We start from the raw sequence: 18225 nt of genomic DNA, 5'->3' as shown, positions 1-18225 counted from the left end.
GCCAGTTAAAGAGCTCACGTACGTTGTTTTACGCTGCGAGCGCTTCGTGTGTATCGCGCTCGCACGCGATGATAGATGAACATATTTAAATGCAAATAAGCTGCGGCCATCATATATCCCCGCCGCAGTGTGTACTACCCCCCACATCTAATTGAATAAAGGCAATGTTTCCCCTCTCTCTCGCTGACGGAATCCGGTTTGTTCTCCAGCCGCTCAGACGACACATAAGGACGTCGAGGCGCGGCGTCAAACGAGTCACTTACGGCGCCAAGATGGATCGCCGCGGTTCCCCGTCTCCCCCCCTCGTGCAGACGGCTGCGATCGATCACAAACTGCGGACGTTCCGTCTTTACGTCTTGGAGAAACGACCGCAGGCACCAGGACGGCGGTTTACGCCACTGAACGGATCAAACCTCTCTCACGCCTGGCGACGGAAGGGAAAGAGACTCCTGATCGTTTAGTTGTTGCTCAACTCACAAAGACGCTTTTTCTTCATGCGTGCAGCGTCCGAGCTTTTGTCTCTGGACAAGTTCATTCATATGAAACAAAGGCCGATCTGACCAAACGCAAAGCGAATGTCTCTTGGGCTCAAATCAAGTCAATTTAAAATGGACTCATTACTTCACATTCATTCAGAAGATGCTTCTGTCCAAAGCCACTTTCGATAGAACATAATATGAATATTCATTCAGCTATGAAGATATTACACAAAAAGTGCAAGAATCAAGAGAGTTCGTCAACATTTATCAAACAGGCAAAAAGTGCTTCAAGTGCTCATTTAAAAATTTCATTAGTTTTTCATTTAAGGAACTCGCGCTGAGCAACACGAACGGTGCGATGTTCCATTAAATGGCCTCGAATTTTAAACATTTGATCTCGAGACGCGAAGTCACGAGAGCCAGTCGGCGACGGGAATCTCCCGACGTCCCGACCGATCACAGAGCGACTGTTTCCACCGACCTTGTGCCCAGAGTCCCGACTCAGGCGGTCATTTGTACGTGTCACGTTTCTGGGCGGACGCGAGAAGAGACGAATGTGAAAGTGGGAAGAAGAAGGTCATTCGAATGACGGTCAAGCGGGACAAGTCTCTTCCGTCAGCGTGTTTGAGCGAAGTCAAGGAAGTTGGTTGTTTTTCTCTGGCTGTGATTTCTCGTTTTCTTCCTGCCAGTTGAACCTGTTTCTGTTCTTCCTCTTCTTCTTCTGACAGGAAACCACCACCACGACTATCAGCACAGTCACCTGGACCTGACGGCGCTCACGCCCAAGCTGGGTAAGAAAAACAGGAAGTGACATCACATGTCACACGTAAACCTATTATGAAAATATACAACTGTATTTGCAAATCTCTTTGTCTTTCGAAGGCCAAAAAAATTAAATAAAGTTCGACGAGGGCGATATATAGATATATATAGATATATATATATCTATATATATATATATAGATATATATATATACATACACAGACCTGACTTTGGAAAAAGCGTTGTGCATTGTTATGTATCTCCGAATGAAAGAAGCGGATCTTGTGGCGGACCATTTCCAATTTCAAGGACAAAGGTATATCTTTCCCGAGGGGGAAATTAAAATCTGAGAAGACGATAAAGGGGAATGAAAAAAAAGGCCAGAAGTGCACGATAATCAAAGGATCATCTGTGTGCCGCTTTGCTGGAAGTTATTGAAAAACCCAATTACAGTTATTATTGCATCCCAGCCATTTCTCCGAATGTGACTTTGAGTCACCGAGCGGTCCCGCAGCCTGAACGCCGATGAAATGAAACACGGACGCAGTCGAGGTTTGAGGATATTTGTCAAACCTCCTCTGACGTTTTGCAGCTGAGAGACTCTCGCTGAGTCATTGTGCAAAGTGTCGGCGTCCCGGCGCTAATGGAACAGCCGCGGCCCCACGTCCTGCCCGCGCTCGCCGGCCTCTTCAGCGCCACGACGCAGGAGATGGTTTTCAAAAGCACTTTCGGCAGCGGATGAGAAACTCTTGACGACATCAAGAGTTTGGGCGACTTTGGCTGCGAAAGGCCCTCGGCGGCGTCCTCGCTCCTCTGGTGTGGCTTCTGTGCACGCTGATTGTGATTGATTTCCCCTTTCTCTTCCCACTTGGACCCGTTAGCCCACAGACAAATGAGACACGGTAAGTGATACACATGCACATGGTGTTAATGTGTATTTCATCTTTTACGTATTCTTCATCTTCCTTTTCTCACCACACACATATTTCATGGAGAGATTGAAAAGATCTTTATCTGCACACTGGAGGTCTTTCTTTTCTTGCAAAGCGCTTGTGTATTTATTTATTTTTTGCAGTCACAAAACTTCACGCCGTCTGATCTCTAAATCTTTTCTTTGCACATCATTTCTATCTTCCTTCACACACACACTTCCTCGGGCGCCCTCTGCTCCTCATGTTCCCTGGTCTGTCGTGTGTCCCTGTCCTCTTTGCTGCAGTAGTCGCCCAGTCCTATTTTTAACATCCACGGTCCCCGTCCCTCCATCCCCCACCCGCTGTGCCTCCTGACCCACGACCGGGGCGTCCCACATACTGAAGCCACCGGAGCTCCGCAGGGAGCCTTAACGGTGCCACACACATATAACACCGACATCGCCCCCCCCCCCCCCCAAAAAAAAGGAGCTGCTGGACGCTTACACGCAGTTTTCTTGCTGCCGCCTTAGAAATCTGAAATTGATTGCTTACAATATCCAGAGAGCAATGACATCAGTCTGGACCTTTGTCAGGGATGGTCTGTTGCGTTATCAGGAAAAAAATAGGCAATAGTTTCTAAAATGCTACGTATAAGTAGTTCATGTAATTGCCATAATTTGTGTGGGACAGAATTATTCATGACCGTGTACCGACCATGTACCAACCATGTACCAACCATGTACCGACCTTGTACCAACCATGTACCGACCTTGTACCGACCTTGTACTGACCTTGTACCAACCATGTACCAACCATGTACCGACCATGTACCAACCATGTACCGACCTTGTACCGACCTTGTACTGACCTTGTACTGACCTTGTACCGACCGTGAACCAACCGTGTACAAACCGTGTACTGACCTTGTACTGACCTTGTACTGACCTTGTACCGACCGTGAACCGACCGTGTACAAACCGTGTACCAACCATGTACCAACCATGTACCAACCATGTACCGACCGCGTACTGACCGTGCGCTGCACCCTACCTCCTCTGTGCCCCCCCACCCCCTGTAGAAAGACCCCAGAGGATGAACAACATCCTGACCTCAGCCACAGAGGCCTACGACCTGTCGCTCTCCAGGTCCTTCCAGAACCTCAGCCACCTGCCGCCCTCCTACGAACTCGCCCTGCAGCCTGACTTAAGTAAATACTCCTCCTCTCTGCACAGATTAAGTAGGTGGTCCGTCGCTCTCCATCCTCCCATCGCCGTGGAATGACTTTTTGCCGTCTGAATGTCCATTACGGAGACACGCAGCATGACAATTAGCTCCAGATGAAAAGTCACTTTTCACCTTTTTTAGGGGGAGATAAAACTTCTTGAGATGCACGGCGACGTGCGACTGGAGCCTCCGCACTCGATCCCATCGACCCGAATCCATCGACCCGTCCGCTGACATCTAATTGGCTTGTAATTTGGCTCCATCTGCGGCCCATGTCATGCTGCTAATGTCTCTTAATGACACATTAAGAGCCTTCTTTATGTCTCGCCTGAATGCCCTCCTGTACGCCGGCAGGACGACGCTGTGATGTCTCATCCCTGCCACAGTTCATTATCTGCTCTGTGACATTTTCGACGATGACGTCGTCGATGCGGCCGCTTCTCGACCTCGTGACCAGCGAGCGTCTGCCGAGTGATCTTGAGATGAAATGCACGTTTTGTGTATCCGTGTTTTTGTATTCATTAATTTAACCGTGAAGCCTCGGACACACAGTTCATTTGCAATATTTCAAATATAGTATTTTTCATACAGCGATGTTGGACAGGATCAGAGGGTCGTAAGAGAGAGAAAGGAGCGGGAGCGCGATCGCTTAGTCGAGTAAGAAAGTTAGAGATTCTCTAATGAAACATGATTTTCGCATGTCATTTTAAAGGCATGACGAGAAGGCAGCGTTTTTCCAAACGGAGTTCATCTTGGGAATTGATTTGTCCATGTGGCTTCATGTTCACACACCATAGTCAAATTGACCAGAACGAAAAAGCGCCGGACGTCGGAGCCAGAGAAGTGGCGTGGCCTTGTCGACCAGCCACGAGTCTCAGTCTCAGCTGTCAATCATGACCTCAACCATAAAACCCCTTGAGGAAAATGTTTTGCTGACGTTTATCAATCAAGTGAGAAGTGAGAGTCGTTTTCACATAGAACTTCTATAGAAGCAACCGGTGGAGTCGCCCTCTGCTGGCCAGTAAGGAGAATACAGCCTGCAGACACTTTCCAGACCCGGTGACTATACGTCCAATTTTTTTATATACAGTTTATAGGTATAACTTTGTTTGCTTGTTGCAGCGTAACAAACAGAAAAAAACATACAAGACGATGCAAATGCATATATACGACACTAATCCATCATCTGAATTGAGTTTGGGTGATTTTAAAGCTACAGGGTGTAATATTCAGAAGAACTTAATTGGCAGAAATTGAATATATTGTCCATAACTATGTGTTCATATATGTATAATGAATTAAATGTAGTTACATGAGGTCCTCTCACAGCTGAAAATTTCCGTCAGTCAGTGAACGGTTCAATCGGTTCATATTTCCTCTCACAGTTTTTCCTCTTCAGATTTTTTCCTTCTGATACACTCGACCACACAGACACTGACCGCGTGCTGCTGCCTCCACACTGCGTCGACGGGCTCGAGCGCGCGTCGTGTTTGCTCGTGTATCATGTCGTTATCACATTCAACAGATTTCTTGACTGTAAATCTGTTCTCCTTCGTTGAACCTTCCCTTTGGCCGCGAGAAGCTTCTCCGGGTTTAAAGTGCTAAAGAAAACAGAAAAAAACTGACTGTGTTTGTACCGAGCGCACGTCCACAATCCTTGAATCTGAACGGGAGCTCGCGCACGGGGGGAGAAGACGCCATTCAAATGTGCCATCGGTCCTCTCGACGCATTCAACATTCTGTCCTCTATACGCTCGATGTGCTCTTATCTCGCCGGAGCCTTGGACACACACACACACACACACACACACACACACACACACACACACACACACACACACACACACACACACACACACACACACACACACACACACACACACACACACACACACACACACACACACGAGGCTTTTTTCCTTCACATTCGAGACAGAAGCTCCTGAAGAATTCGTCAAATGAGCAAAGCGAAGCCGCTCGGGGAGAAAAAGGCGGTCCACTCTTTGCGAAGAGAAAGATTTTTTGGGGGGATTTTTTCACGTAGCGGGTTTGAGCACAAGTGAGGCCTTTGGAAACGAGCCTGAAAAGTAGTAGAATTACTTTTAATTGAACCATCTGGAGAGATAAGGGTGACTAAATGAAATTAGTAGAGTTCATGTGTTAAATGATCGTGTGTGTGTGTGTGTGTGTGTGTGTGTGTGTGTGTGTGTGCGACTCCTCGTCCATCCCACCCGTCCTCCAGTGATGTCAACGTGGCAGAGATGGAGGACGCTTCATCTTCCTCCGCTCTGTCGTCTTCCGACCTAATCAGCTAATCGTCCTCGCAAAGAGAAGGAGAAGAAAGACAAGAACGAAAACACAACATGACGATATTGCTGCTTGAATTTCCCTGCTCCTGAACCTCGGCGGCAGACATCTCTTTCTAATTGATGTTCCGGCAGCTTCGCGAGTGTTGGTGCATCACAGGATTACAGGTCGTCCCGCGATCAATGGCTGACGCATAAGTACAACGGCTACGTTGGATGTAATCTCGCAGAGTGGGGGAGCCGGCGACTTCATTAGATATTTCCCTGCGCTCGCAGCTCCGCTCCTCGCCTCGCGACCCTTTAGCCTCTCGTAGCCGTCATGTTAATTGTAAAGTGCTGCAGAGACGCGAGTCGAGCAACATGCGTCGTCGTCGTCGGCCTCTTAAATGATCGGTGTGTGTGTGAAGAGCGCAACGTGTGTGCGCTCGCATTAGAGTCGGGACTTAAATCAAGAGGCAGTTCTGGAAGAACGTGGAGTTCTGTTGTATGTTTCCATTTGGTTTTTTTGGTGAAATCTCCAATCGTTTTCATTCACCTGGTTGACGGCGAGAAGTTCGTCTCATCTCCTCTGATTCCGTGTTTTGGCAAAGAAGCGTCGCCGTTCGCCAACTTGCGACTACATTTTTTACACTTTGCTTCAGAATTTCACTTTTTGATGCAGATGTTAATATAAACCCTTCTACTTTGCTCCGTTTCAAGCCCTGGGAAGATGTTGTCAGTGAATCTCAACACACCTCGCACAGGTTTCACATTTAAAGGGGCAGTAAGCGACTCCAAAGCAAAACACGTCTTGTAAAAATCAGCGAATATTTCTTCACTGTCGGTTAGCTTTCCCTTTTATGTACGGCTGGAAAAAAAATCTTGGTTTTTCGGCCAGCCCTGGTACTGTAAATCGAAAAAACTAAATAAATGGTGCGGACCGCACCACACAACACTGCGAGTGCAGTTTGTTAACATCATTCGTAGACACATTAAGAGACTCCGTGGTTTTGGCTTTTAGCGTCGGACTCCCATACCGGATATCGCGGGCAACAACAAGAAAGAGATAAACGACCTTCCTCCAAATCACTTCCTGCCCCTTTTAGAAGCAGCTCCGTCAGCTTTTACTTTGAAGGGAAGCTTCGAAAGCTCCCAAAAAAGTTTATGCTTACAAGGTCTCGACGGAGTCGCCGTGAACACTCTCCACTCTCCTCACGTCAGCCGGTGATTTGTCCTGGTCAGAGCAGCACTGGAGGAACATTGGGAGATCTCTCTCAGTGACTGGATACTCTGAGTTCGACCTATCGGAAGCAGCCGCGGGCCACCGCTCGTCAATTGTCTGCCTACTCGTCACCCCTGGTTGAGTTTGGTTGACATTTTCTGCCGTAATGTCACATCTAAGCCGATCCTCCGGGGGGACATGATGGTGGAGCACACTGCGCCCCCCCCCCACCTCCAGGGTGGAAGTCGGGCCTCCTTCATTAGGAATGCACCAGGCAGTGGACATGAACCCCCTGGTGGAGGGACGGTGAGGTGACCTTCTGTATCCAGGCGTCACATCGCTCCCTGAGCGTCCAGACGAAACGATTCCCACTGTCACTGTAACGCCACGATTTCGCTGAAGTGTGTCGCACGGTCCTAAAAACGTATTCGACCTCTGTGCGTTTTCTTCAATAATTAACGACTGCAGAGGTAACGACCCCTCGGTCGCAGCAGTTGATCAGAGGGCTTCGAGCGTTAGCGTCCCCTTATGGATCAGAACTGCCAAAAACAAACCCCCAAACAAACATGGTCGACAGAACAGAGGTGATTCCTGCCGTAAAGTCTTCGCCATTCGGAGCGTGTCCACACACACACACAGTCCGGAGAACGAGCTGCCGTCTGGCAGAGGAATCGAACGACCGGTCGCCCGGCACATGACCTGTCGAGGACTGCGACACGTCTCGATCGAGCGTCTCTGAGCGCAGGACAAAAAAGGATTCACCAACGGTTACGTTCAACCAATGTATACATTTTATGAGAACTTAAATTTTTATCGTGGCTCTTAATAAAATGTCAAAATGATAATAATAAGCCGGCAGTTGGTACGAATCTTTTGTCCGTAGATTATCAATATCACAAGAGAATAAATAACCAAAATGTACGTAGTCACCAGAAGTGTCTGAAGCCTGTATTCTCTGTTCTGACCAGTAGAGGGCGACTCCACTGGTTGTTTCTTTAGAAGTCTATGAGAAAAACGACTTCTCACTTGATTTATAACGTCAGTAAACATTTTTTCCTGAGGAGTTTATGGTTCAATCTCTAGTTTCAAGTCTTCGTTAATAACAGCATGATGTTCATTTTTGTTAATCGTGGTCTCATGAAGAGTCAAACAGACGTTTCTTGGCAGCGTCTTGTTTCACAATAAGGATTGGCGCTTGAATATCGCAGATGAATTTTTGCAATATTAAAAGTGCCCCAGGGCTCTCGCATGCTCGTGCATGGATTCTGCAAGATCTCTGTTAGCTTTTTCGTCTTGTGGAATGTGTCAAAATTAATGAGAAAAGAAATGATCTCATGGTGAAAATTGCAACTTGCATGTGGTTAAGATGTTGAAATGGCCCCGGGGAACCCGTCGCAACAGTGTTGTTGTTTGTTATTGAGCTGTATCGAATGGTTTTGTAGGAAACACAGGAATCACTAATGAGATTAGTATTTTTTTTATAACTAATAACTACAGCACTTAATAACAAAACAACTCTTTTCATGCTGTAATATTGTACAAGCATCCAATGACGTATTTATTAATTTAGAGCGAGACCAGTAGTTTTGATACCATTTGTTTCCTGAACTCTTCAGGCGATAAGGACGTAGACGAGTACTACACGAGGAAGCATCATCACCCCGACTTCGGCGGCCGGGGGCCGACACACATGGTGAAGCTGAACGCGGATCCCCTGCAGCACCAGCAGCACCAGCAGCACCAGCAGCATCAGCAGCATCAGCAGCATCAGCAGCACCAGCAGCAGCAGCAGCAGCAGCGGCAGCGGCCCCGCCGGGTCCAGAGGGCCATGTCCCAGGACCACGTCCTGTCCCCTCCCAGGACGCCGCGCCGCGGAGACTACGGCTTGTCGTCGTACGGCGTCATGGCGGCGGCCGCGTACGGGAGCAGCCGCCACCTCTCCGAGGAGCAGCTGCTGTCGGCGGAGCGCCTCCACTCCCAGGACCCCTTGCTGCTGTCCCCCGCGATGAGGCGCGACAAGTTCCGGGAGAAGGCGATGGCGCGGGCCATGTCTCACGCCGACATGCTGCTGCCCACCACGCCGGTCATGGACCGCCACAAGATGGCCAAGATGCACTCGCAACCCAGTGCCTCTAATGACTCGTACAACACGCTGACGGTCAACCACCAGGTGTCCACGTCCAAGAGGCAGGCCTTTGCCTCGCGACGGACACACACGGTGGACCACCTACAGTACATTCCCGGCCACCACCACACATACCGCACTGCCAGTAAGAACGAGGTAACTGTTTAACCGTCAGAGCGGGATTCCCCGAGACACAGCCCGCGGAGAAGGTCTTCTCGTCCGAACAGCCTCCTCGCATTTAAAAATACTCATCCGGCTTTTTTAGCACAAGCTTCCTGTGTCATCCATGTTTTTTGGGAGGGGAACTAGAATCAAAACCCTGGCAAAGACATTTCTCTCTTAGAGCATCATAAGGGCTTTGAGCGTTGCCAGAGACGGATCCTTCTTGTCGGACAATAACTGACGGCGTGAAGGAGATATTTTTTAAATCGGACCTCGTACTGGAAGGGAATCGTATCAACTTTATAAATATATACATATATTTACTACTTGTATTTTCGGTCCTTGTTATAGCTTTAGAGATTCTCATTGACAGATGTTAGCACTTTGAGTGTGGTGCCTCTGAAAATGGTCCCATTTCAGCGATGAAGTGGATTTGTGGGTTAAAAAGCACAATTATTGAACTCCCTATTGTTTGGTTATTTTACTCTAATTTTTTTTTTGTAAACGGCCAGAGCATATCAGCTTCGTAGTGAGAACAGAGGTTATTTCTGTTGCATACAATAGATGATGTAAATAGGCGATACTCGCAGCATTAAAAGAAAAACCGCTGGCCCTTTGCCCTTTGGCGTTATTGTTTTAAACTTTCTTCTCCCACCTGAAATCTTTCATGGATTCACAATTAATAGTTTTAATTTTAGATTAAGTCAACGATCCCAAATGAGTACTATTATTTCCACACACACATCGAAGTATGTGGATCCAATATGTATTAGGGGATTTTTTTTATTTGATTTAATTTTTTAACTTGTAGCATAGAACGAGTGTGTATGAGACGAGCTGACGCTTCGGTCGGCAGATGTAAATCCGCCGGTGAAAAATTGAGCCCGGTGGTTGTTTGAATTTTGCTTAAATTTTCCGTTAACATATTTCCTTGCTTTGTCATCCGTAAGATGACCCCTCCCCCACCGACCCGGCTCCTTTTGTTATTGGCCAGCTGCTTCCATTTCTACATATCAGGAACTCTTGTGTCGGTAACTAAAGGGGGGCGACTAGGTCCAGATGTAGTTTTGTGTCGATGTGATGACTGAAACAATCAATACTGAAGAAGGACGTCATAACCACAAGTCAATCGAGCATTAAAATAAAACTGTGAACTGTTTGTCCAGATGTTTTCATTGAAGCAATGCCTTATCGTATGGAATCCCACGTGCTCTTAATTGCAACAATCATGCTTTGGTCTTGTCTTCTTGTCTTAGCTTTTTGTGCAATATTCCTGATTATGATTTACCAGCAGAACCGGCTGTATGAACGTGTACAGTGATTGATGAGACTGTACATCCAGTATACCTCAAAAAGACTCAACTCAATTGAAGTGTCAAACTTTAACAGTAAAATGTAGAACAATCAAAAGGTTCATGGTATTTTTATTGGAAATATTTGAATTACCCGGATTAGCTTTAAGGTTTACGTATATGTATACAGTATAAACTGCATATGTATACATATTAGGTATGTTTACAGTGCTTCAGTATGTAAACAGTATGTATAGTATGTACACAGTGCTTTTGTTTTCATCTGCTGAGTCAGATGATCTGGAGAGAAAAGAATTCACAGTTTGTCTTGGTTCCTCTTAAATCAAGGACCAGACCTCAACCCGATTGGAAGGTTCTAAATCATATTCATTGTCATCAGGTTGTGTAAAGTCTTGTTGTATTGCCACAAGTTTTGTGTGTGTGTGTGTGTGTGTGTGTGTGTGTGTGTGTGTGTCAAAGTCCAATAGACGGTGTCAACTAAGTGAAAAATAACAAGTAACTGCAAGTCAATAGGTAAATCATCGTAGGTCTCAGGTTTCGGTTATGAAGTCCCATCTCAAGTCCCAAATCAAGACAATTTGGTCCCAAGTAGACTCTTCACCAAATCTTAAATCAAGATAATTCATTATCAAGTAATCCCACGTCAAGATTGTTTAGTCCCAAGAGTAGTCCCAAGAAAAGTCCAAAGTCCAGGAATTCCCTTACTGTGTCTCAAGTCAAGTTCCAAATCAATACATTAAAGTTCCCAGTCAAGATAATCAAGTGCCAGTTCAAGTCCCAAGTCAAGATAATTTAAGTCAAGGTCTAACTCCTAGTTATCTTGACTTGAGACTTTACTCTGGTCTGATTTGTCTTGACTGAGTCCCGAGGAAGTCTTAAGGACTTAAGGCGAGGTAAGTCCCATGCCAAAACAGTTTAGTCCCAAGAAATGTCAAGGAAATTGCGTCCCAAGACACGATGTTTGAGTCCCAGGTAAGCTCCTGAATCAAGACTCAGTCCATGAGTCTCAGTCATTTCCATTGTGTCCACAGTTTTGGACCTGTGAAGGGTCAGTATGAAAATCAGAAAATAACAGAAATCACGATATTGTGGTCATCTGTCGACAAAGACACTCATCAGTTCGGTTATTGTACAAGGAGAATGTCAGGAACATTGCTGTGTCTTTGGATAATCAAGTGGAAGGCTACTGTATATACAAACTTGAATACAATGTTACTTGTGATTGAAACTGTTTCATTTCAAAGGCGGGAAAGCAAAGTCTCATTACACATTTCTATGATTTTGTTGAAATACTCGCTCATGTAATGTTGCATGTTTTTCTTTGCTGTTATAATTTGTCAACGGTGTTGGGACGTTCAACTTCAATTTGTATGAAATGATGTATTCTTTTCCCCACAACATTATTTTCATTGTACATACTTTATGAAATTATTTTCCTTTTCTTGAAAAGAGCTCTCGTAAACGTAATAAAGTGCATTCGATAGGTTTGGCTGAGGGAAGGATGTCAATGTTTTCGTCGAGTCCTTCAGACAACTATTTGTAACCGTCCACTTCGCTCAGCTGATCACAAACTTCTGCTCCTCCTCTTCACTTAACAAATAATAATGATGTCATCCCAAGAGCCTTTTTTCTCTATGTGCAATACTTCCTGTTCATGCAGTATAACTCTATAGCCACTTCTTAAAAAATGTTGTGCAGTTCCATTTGCTGCCATAAAGCCTTTGTCCTTCATTGTTTCTTTTTTTTTCATGACACGGCTAAACGCGGAAGTACTTGCACACTTTACCTGAGACTAATTTAAAGGCTTGAAAACCACAAGATATGACTGTTCTCGTGCATTTTTCTGTTTGTTTTCAAACCATTAAAGCACATTGTGTGTATGTGTACGTATTGTATACGTCAATTGAGGTGGTATCACAAGTTGTTCTTGATAGCAAACGGAGAGACATTGTGTGTTACAGTAGGTGCTGACACTAATTAGGCTAGCGAGGCAGTTTCCTGGGTTCAAGTAAGTGTTTGGGTTTTTATTACGAAACTTGGAGCTTTAAACAACAATTCAAACTATTACGCAGCATTTCTCACATTGTACATTTCATTGAAAAGTCGAAAAGTAGAATCGACTACCTTGCTAAGTTACGACTAGCCTGGGTAAGTTATGCTGTAGTCATACATGTTCGTAAACAAGCAAAAGAAGGATTCAACTAATTAAAAAGATTTCAAATATTAAAGTTTTCAAGCAACAACTTAAAACATGAGGGATTTCTGTCCAGGTATAGCCGGAGGGGAAACCGAAACTTCCTGCATGTGCTTGCAGTGGTCGACCAATCACAACAGAGTCGAGGATCCAGCTGACCAATCAGAGCAGACTGGGCTTCATCAGGAGGGAGGGAGGGGCCTTAAAGAGACAGGAGCTACTACCAAGTGTTTTCAGAGGGAGGCAGTGAAAGAGGAGCTGCAGGAATGTGACAGAGGGTGCTGAGTTTGACGAATCGAGAAGTCGGACGACCAAAAATATCTGACATGTCAGAAGTTTATTGGAACAGTCCGACAGCCAGTCAGAAGACATTAATCTCTGCTTGCTCGAGATTCAGACATCGGGGCAAAACGGGCCCGGCTTCATACACAAACATCAACTAGTGAAGCTTTCAGCAATTTCAGTAGTTCTGCCGCCACGGTTGGTCAGACTGTGTTTATTTCAACCCTCTCCTCCCGTCCTCCTCTCCTTCTTCAGTCAATCAGAACAGAACTCATCCCTCACGTCGTTGTCATCGCCTCTGATCAGATCTGATCTGCAGTGATACATAAGGTCAACTGCGGTCTTTTGAAAACCTTCACTCTTCCACAAAAAACTAATCTCAAGAATCACATAAGGCAGAGTTAAGTCTACTTCCCAAAGGCTCTTTTTTATTTGAAAGGTCAAACTTATTAAAAAAAAAAAAAAAAACAGATCTCAGATCGAGACAACAGGGAAGCACAGTGACTGAATAAAGAAGTTTTATGGGCAAACGTGTATATTTTTTTTAATTGTGGCTTTTGAATACAGACTGTTTTTTTTCCCCTATCGAGGCACAGATGGACCCCTCTAATGTTTAGAGCGCAAATGAGAGCTCTTGTAACACACTCATCATCCCCTCTATGGATGGTAAATTGATCCCCCATTTCATAATCAGCATCATTCAAGCAGCACACTGTATTAAATCAACCTGATAAGGACACGTGGAGAACGGAATTAAACGGTTTTAATGGCCCAAACATTTGACCGTTGCTCCTCCATTTGGGCCACAGTTGTCCAAATAACCGTATCCCCTTTTTTCCATCTAAATGCAAATGGCCGCGCGTTGAAGGAAGTGGGAAACCACCCCTGCCATTTGCCATCTTCTCATTTGTGTGCGCGCCATTGTAAGCACAAGGTTTTGTTTAAGGTATTGTGAGAGAAATGCATCGCCCTCTCGCTCCCTTTATGAATATCAAGAGGGTTTTCTCCGATTTTGGCCCGGGACGTGATGCGAACAGTAGATATTAATGCGTGTGTCATAATAGTAATAGGAGTCTCAGTACGTTTTGTTTATGGTGTCAGTGACCAAAAATGCAAAGCTTTACCTTCCCAGTCAAACGCAGGTTGGGGTCCCATACATTAAAAAAAAAAGAAGAAAAAAAAGAATAACGCATGGTGTTGGTTGGAAAAGCTCCAAAAGACATAAATGAAGAAGCCTATTGTAAAGTTTTGGAGGTCTTAAAGGAGACAAATGCTCATAATCAGATTCATAATTTTAATTTTGGTTATTGCTTGAGGTTTACATGTTCTAATGTGTCCAAAAAACAACAACAGTTGATACTGCAATATGCCAATTGAAAAAATATAGTCATTATTTTTCCAATTTTGAATAGACATACCTATATTTATCATCTATCAATATCTGTTCATTCACGGCCGGCAGCACCACATCTGATCTGGTACCAAGATGTTAGAATCAGAACCTTCGAGATGTAGCCGCCACGGGTCTGTTTTCTCAAACTTTTATTTAATATTCTCAGACATTAATTTTGTACTTCTCTAACTTATATTAACTGTTCTCATATTTTCTATCAGTGTCCCTCCTAAATTCATTCTTTTATTCACACATTTCATGATGTTTTTTCAAACTAGAAACCCAGCATCTTTTCTGATCTTCCTTCAATACACATGGTATTATTCACTTTTCTCAAACAATCCATTCAGTATTCTTTGGCTATTAGTATATATTTTAAAACTCAATTAAATACTCAACTTTTTACATTTGTATAAATTTTTAACGATTAATTATTGCCTGCTTGGTAGTAATAACAACAAGAGAAATTATATTTTCCAAACCAATTAAATCACACGTTAACATTAAAATCAGTAAAAAGAAAAGGTGGACTGGACTGTAAAATGTGTTTACCATAAAGAAGAAATACACAAAATAATGAATGTTCTTCGTTTCCCTCCACCGCTGACTGACCACCCGAGTAGAAACAGGGGGCCATGTCTGAACTGCAATTATACCAACAACATCCAACCTGAGCAGAAATTGGACAATTTGTGTTATTTATGGTTCACAGCTGCGGCTGCTCACCTCGAGGGAGGGAAGGAAAAAAAAATGTGGGCATCATGTAAATGCAGGGAGTTAATAGAGGCTGGTGCTTAAGGAGACTGAGTGTGTAAACACCTCGGTGTTCACCAGTGACCACACCACCGTGGGACTGGGATGATGAATGCAGCTAATAGGCCGAGGCATTTCTCACTGCACCAAACACACACACACACACACACACACACACACACACACACACACACACGTAGTTCCGGTAGGTAGCTGGTATCGATCCCCTCCCTGACATACTGCTTCACCACTGCTTAGAAGAGAGCAGTCAATAGCAGAGCTGCCTCCGAGATGGACCCCGAGTGTTTCTGCAGTGGAATGGATCGTTGTGGTGTGAGATTGTTTTGGGTTTGTTTTTTTTAAAAGAGGAAATAGGGTGTAACTACAGCCTAAAGAGGAAACTCCACAAAAATCGACTGAGACACAGACAATCTGAATGTCTCCTATCTTTCTTCCTTTCTCCTTTTTCCATTTGGGTTTTATGAGTTCCTTGAGCTTTTATGAGCTTCTACGAGATTTCTGGAGAGAAATGAAAGACAATGAACAGAATTTTTTGGCAATTTATAGCCACAATAGAGGTTGTGCAAAGTTTTCTTTGTCAGAGGCAAAGGAATTAGGACAAAGGAAGCCGGAATTTATTCTGAATTAATCAGACCTTAATGCTGCCTTGACTTTGGATTCGGGATTAAAAAAAAGGTAAATAGTTGGAAACTGTGTCAAAACCAACGATCATTCGCAGCATGTTCTCATGCACACCATAAATGACAGGCGCACAAGTGAAGAGACTGACATTTGGGCTTTTAAACGAAGGCTAACATCACCATGCTAACATGCTCAGTGACAGTCTATATGCCGACGACCAACAGGTTTATTATATCCAATTTTTAACCATCTTAGCTTAGCACGTTAGCATGCTACGATCTGCCAACGAGCAGCAAGCACTGCACAAAGATTGTAAAAAAAACAATACTGGGATACTATGCTACAGAATGCTGATCAGAAAATGAAGATGTTTAACATCTACAATTCCACTACAAGTCAATGTCAAATATGATATATACAATGTTACTTCATGACATTGAACATAACTCCCGGCTACATTCCCCGCTCTAGAAAAAGTCCTATTTCTGTCGTGTGCTCCACATTCAGAGGGAACATTTTTCAATTATAGTCAGAGCCGGCTGCCAGACTGACGAATTAATATCCCGCCTGCATTGTCTTATTGACAAGCACCTTCATTAATCACAAAATATACACACAATTCAGTCACCATCTGCTACCGGGATAACAAGGGGTTTGTTAGTCTCCACACACACACACAACACACACACTCACACACACAACACACACAAAACACACACACTTTTTCTGTCAAATTCACAAACATTCATAGACTACCGGAAGAGCCGTCCTTGATTACAGCGTGATTGACAGCTGGTACCATCCAATCAGTGCATTGTATAGGTGTAGGTGGGCGCGCAGTGGACGAGCTCTCAGTCAGACCACTCCCCGCCAAAAACAACAACAACATGGCTCTGGTCAAAATACAAAACTCGAGGCTTCAAAACGGTTGTTGAATGGGATAATCCTTTTTAATTCTTTGTTTCTCATCGAATTAACATCGATATTTAATTTGTATACATCCATCTTGCAACATTAAATACAGATGAAAAGAAAAGTCATTAAAAGATAATTTTTTTATGACCATAATGGGGGAAAAAATTTAACTGGAATGGCACTCATGGATATCTGCCCCCTTAATATTTTTTGATTATTTTTTCCTCCCCACATCAAGAACCATAAATCATTCCCTGGGGCATTGGTGAAAATATCAGTGAACGCCCTCTCTTGCAATGCTGGAAAAAGTGAATAATGATTCCTGGATCCGCCCCCTATGTTCGGATCTGCGCCAACGTGTAATGGATTCTTTCTTGGCCCATGTCCGATCCATCCACTGAGGTTCTGTGAAAATCTGTTCTGTAGTTTTTGCGTAATCCAACAAATAAACGGGGATGAAACATCAGCTCCTTGGTGGAAGAATTTGTCAAAGTCCTGTTTTGACTACTCAAAGCACTTGAGCTGAAAATGGTCAAATAAAATAAATAAATAATATTTAAAAAGTCAAAGCTAATTCAGCTGTTCCCGTTGTCCTTCCCTGTCATTCACCCGGACCGGCTGCGTGTGACTTCTTTGTGATACAATAATAATAAGTTGTAAAATGGAAAACAGAAAAACAGAAATATAGTCTGAAGGACGTCGTGAAACCATCGCTTAAAAATAAAAAAATTAAATGTGGATTTTTCGATGTTCGAATAAAAACATGAAAAGAACCGCTAACAACACCGATCTACACTTCTCACTTTGTGGATCCAACAGACTGTAAGAACACGTGACGGGAACATGTCTGCGTCGAGTGAGTGGTACGTGCGCTGCGACACGGGGAACCTGAATGTGCGAGCGCTCTGTTTCCTCCGTGAGGTGTGAGGCGCCCGACTGTTTGAACGTGATGAAACCAGGATGTTCGCGAGCAGTCGACAGAGATGCTGCTGAGCCGACTGGATCCTGCTGAGGAACTCTCTGACTGAGTGAGCCCCCCGACGGAGAGCAGCACTTGTTTACACGGACGTGTGTGTGTGTGTGTGTGTGTGTGTGTGTGTGTGTTCGCCTGTCTGTAAAAGTGTGTCACGGATACTTCACGACACTATTTCCTAGTTGTTGCAGACCTGAATGTGAGACTGTCACCTCTCTGCTTCACGGACATTTGCGTGACAACGTGAGACAGGAGTTGTTGTTCAATCTGGGCAACTAAAAGGCTGAAGTCTCTCAGAGGAATTTACTGGAGGGACACAGGGTAAACACACACAAGAAAAGGAGAAGAAACTACTCACCACGGTCCATCAATCTCTCTGCGGTAAACAGCTCTGCAGCGGCTCGGCTGGTGTGGAGAGTTCGCGTCGCAGATTCATCAATGAGCAGCAGTGACGCTGCACATGGGGCCAAACGTGAGGCCCCCGGCGATCCAACGCAATCTGATTTCAAATCAGGATCATGAACTTTTTGAAAGATTGTTTGGGTTTTATTTGTGGACATTATGCTTTGATTTACCTCCCTTGTATATT

At 44.5% G+C, this 18225-nt stretch overlaps 1 protein-coding gene across 2 annotated transcripts in view; it reads left to right on the top strand.

Moving 5' to 3' along the window:
- Positions 1–12387, top strand: part of LOC118289118 (protein shisa-6-like) — a 49842-nt gene extending 37455 nt beyond the window's left edge. Inside the window, exons 6-9 of one of the 2 annotated variants that reach the window (XM_035615842.2) lie at positions 1208–1270; positions 2124–2144; positions 3232–3360; positions 8501–12387. In XM_035615842.2, coding sequence (XP_035471735.2) covers positions 1208–1270; positions 2124–2144; positions 3232–3360; positions 8501–9177 — 890 coding nt within the window. In that variant the 3' untranslated portion in view covers positions 9178–12387. Of the gene's footprint in view, positions 1–1207; positions 1271–2123; positions 2145–3231; positions 3391–8500 lie in introns of both variants that reach the window. The other variant, XM_047328250.1, reaches the window with a different exon arrangement.
- Positions 12388–18225: the final 5838 nt, after the last annotated feature.

The sequence above is a fragment of the Scophthalmus maximus genome, chromosome 17 (assembly GCF_022379125.1).
Source record: "Scophthalmus maximus strain ysfricsl-2021 chromosome 17, ASM2237912v1, whole genome shotgun sequence".
Classification (NCBI taxonomy): domain Eukaryota; kingdom Metazoa; phylum Chordata; class Actinopteri; order Pleuronectiformes; family Scophthalmidae; genus Scophthalmus; species Scophthalmus maximus.
Note: the sequence above shows the minus strand (reverse complement) of the source record. Positions and strands in the feature narration are given on the sequence as shown.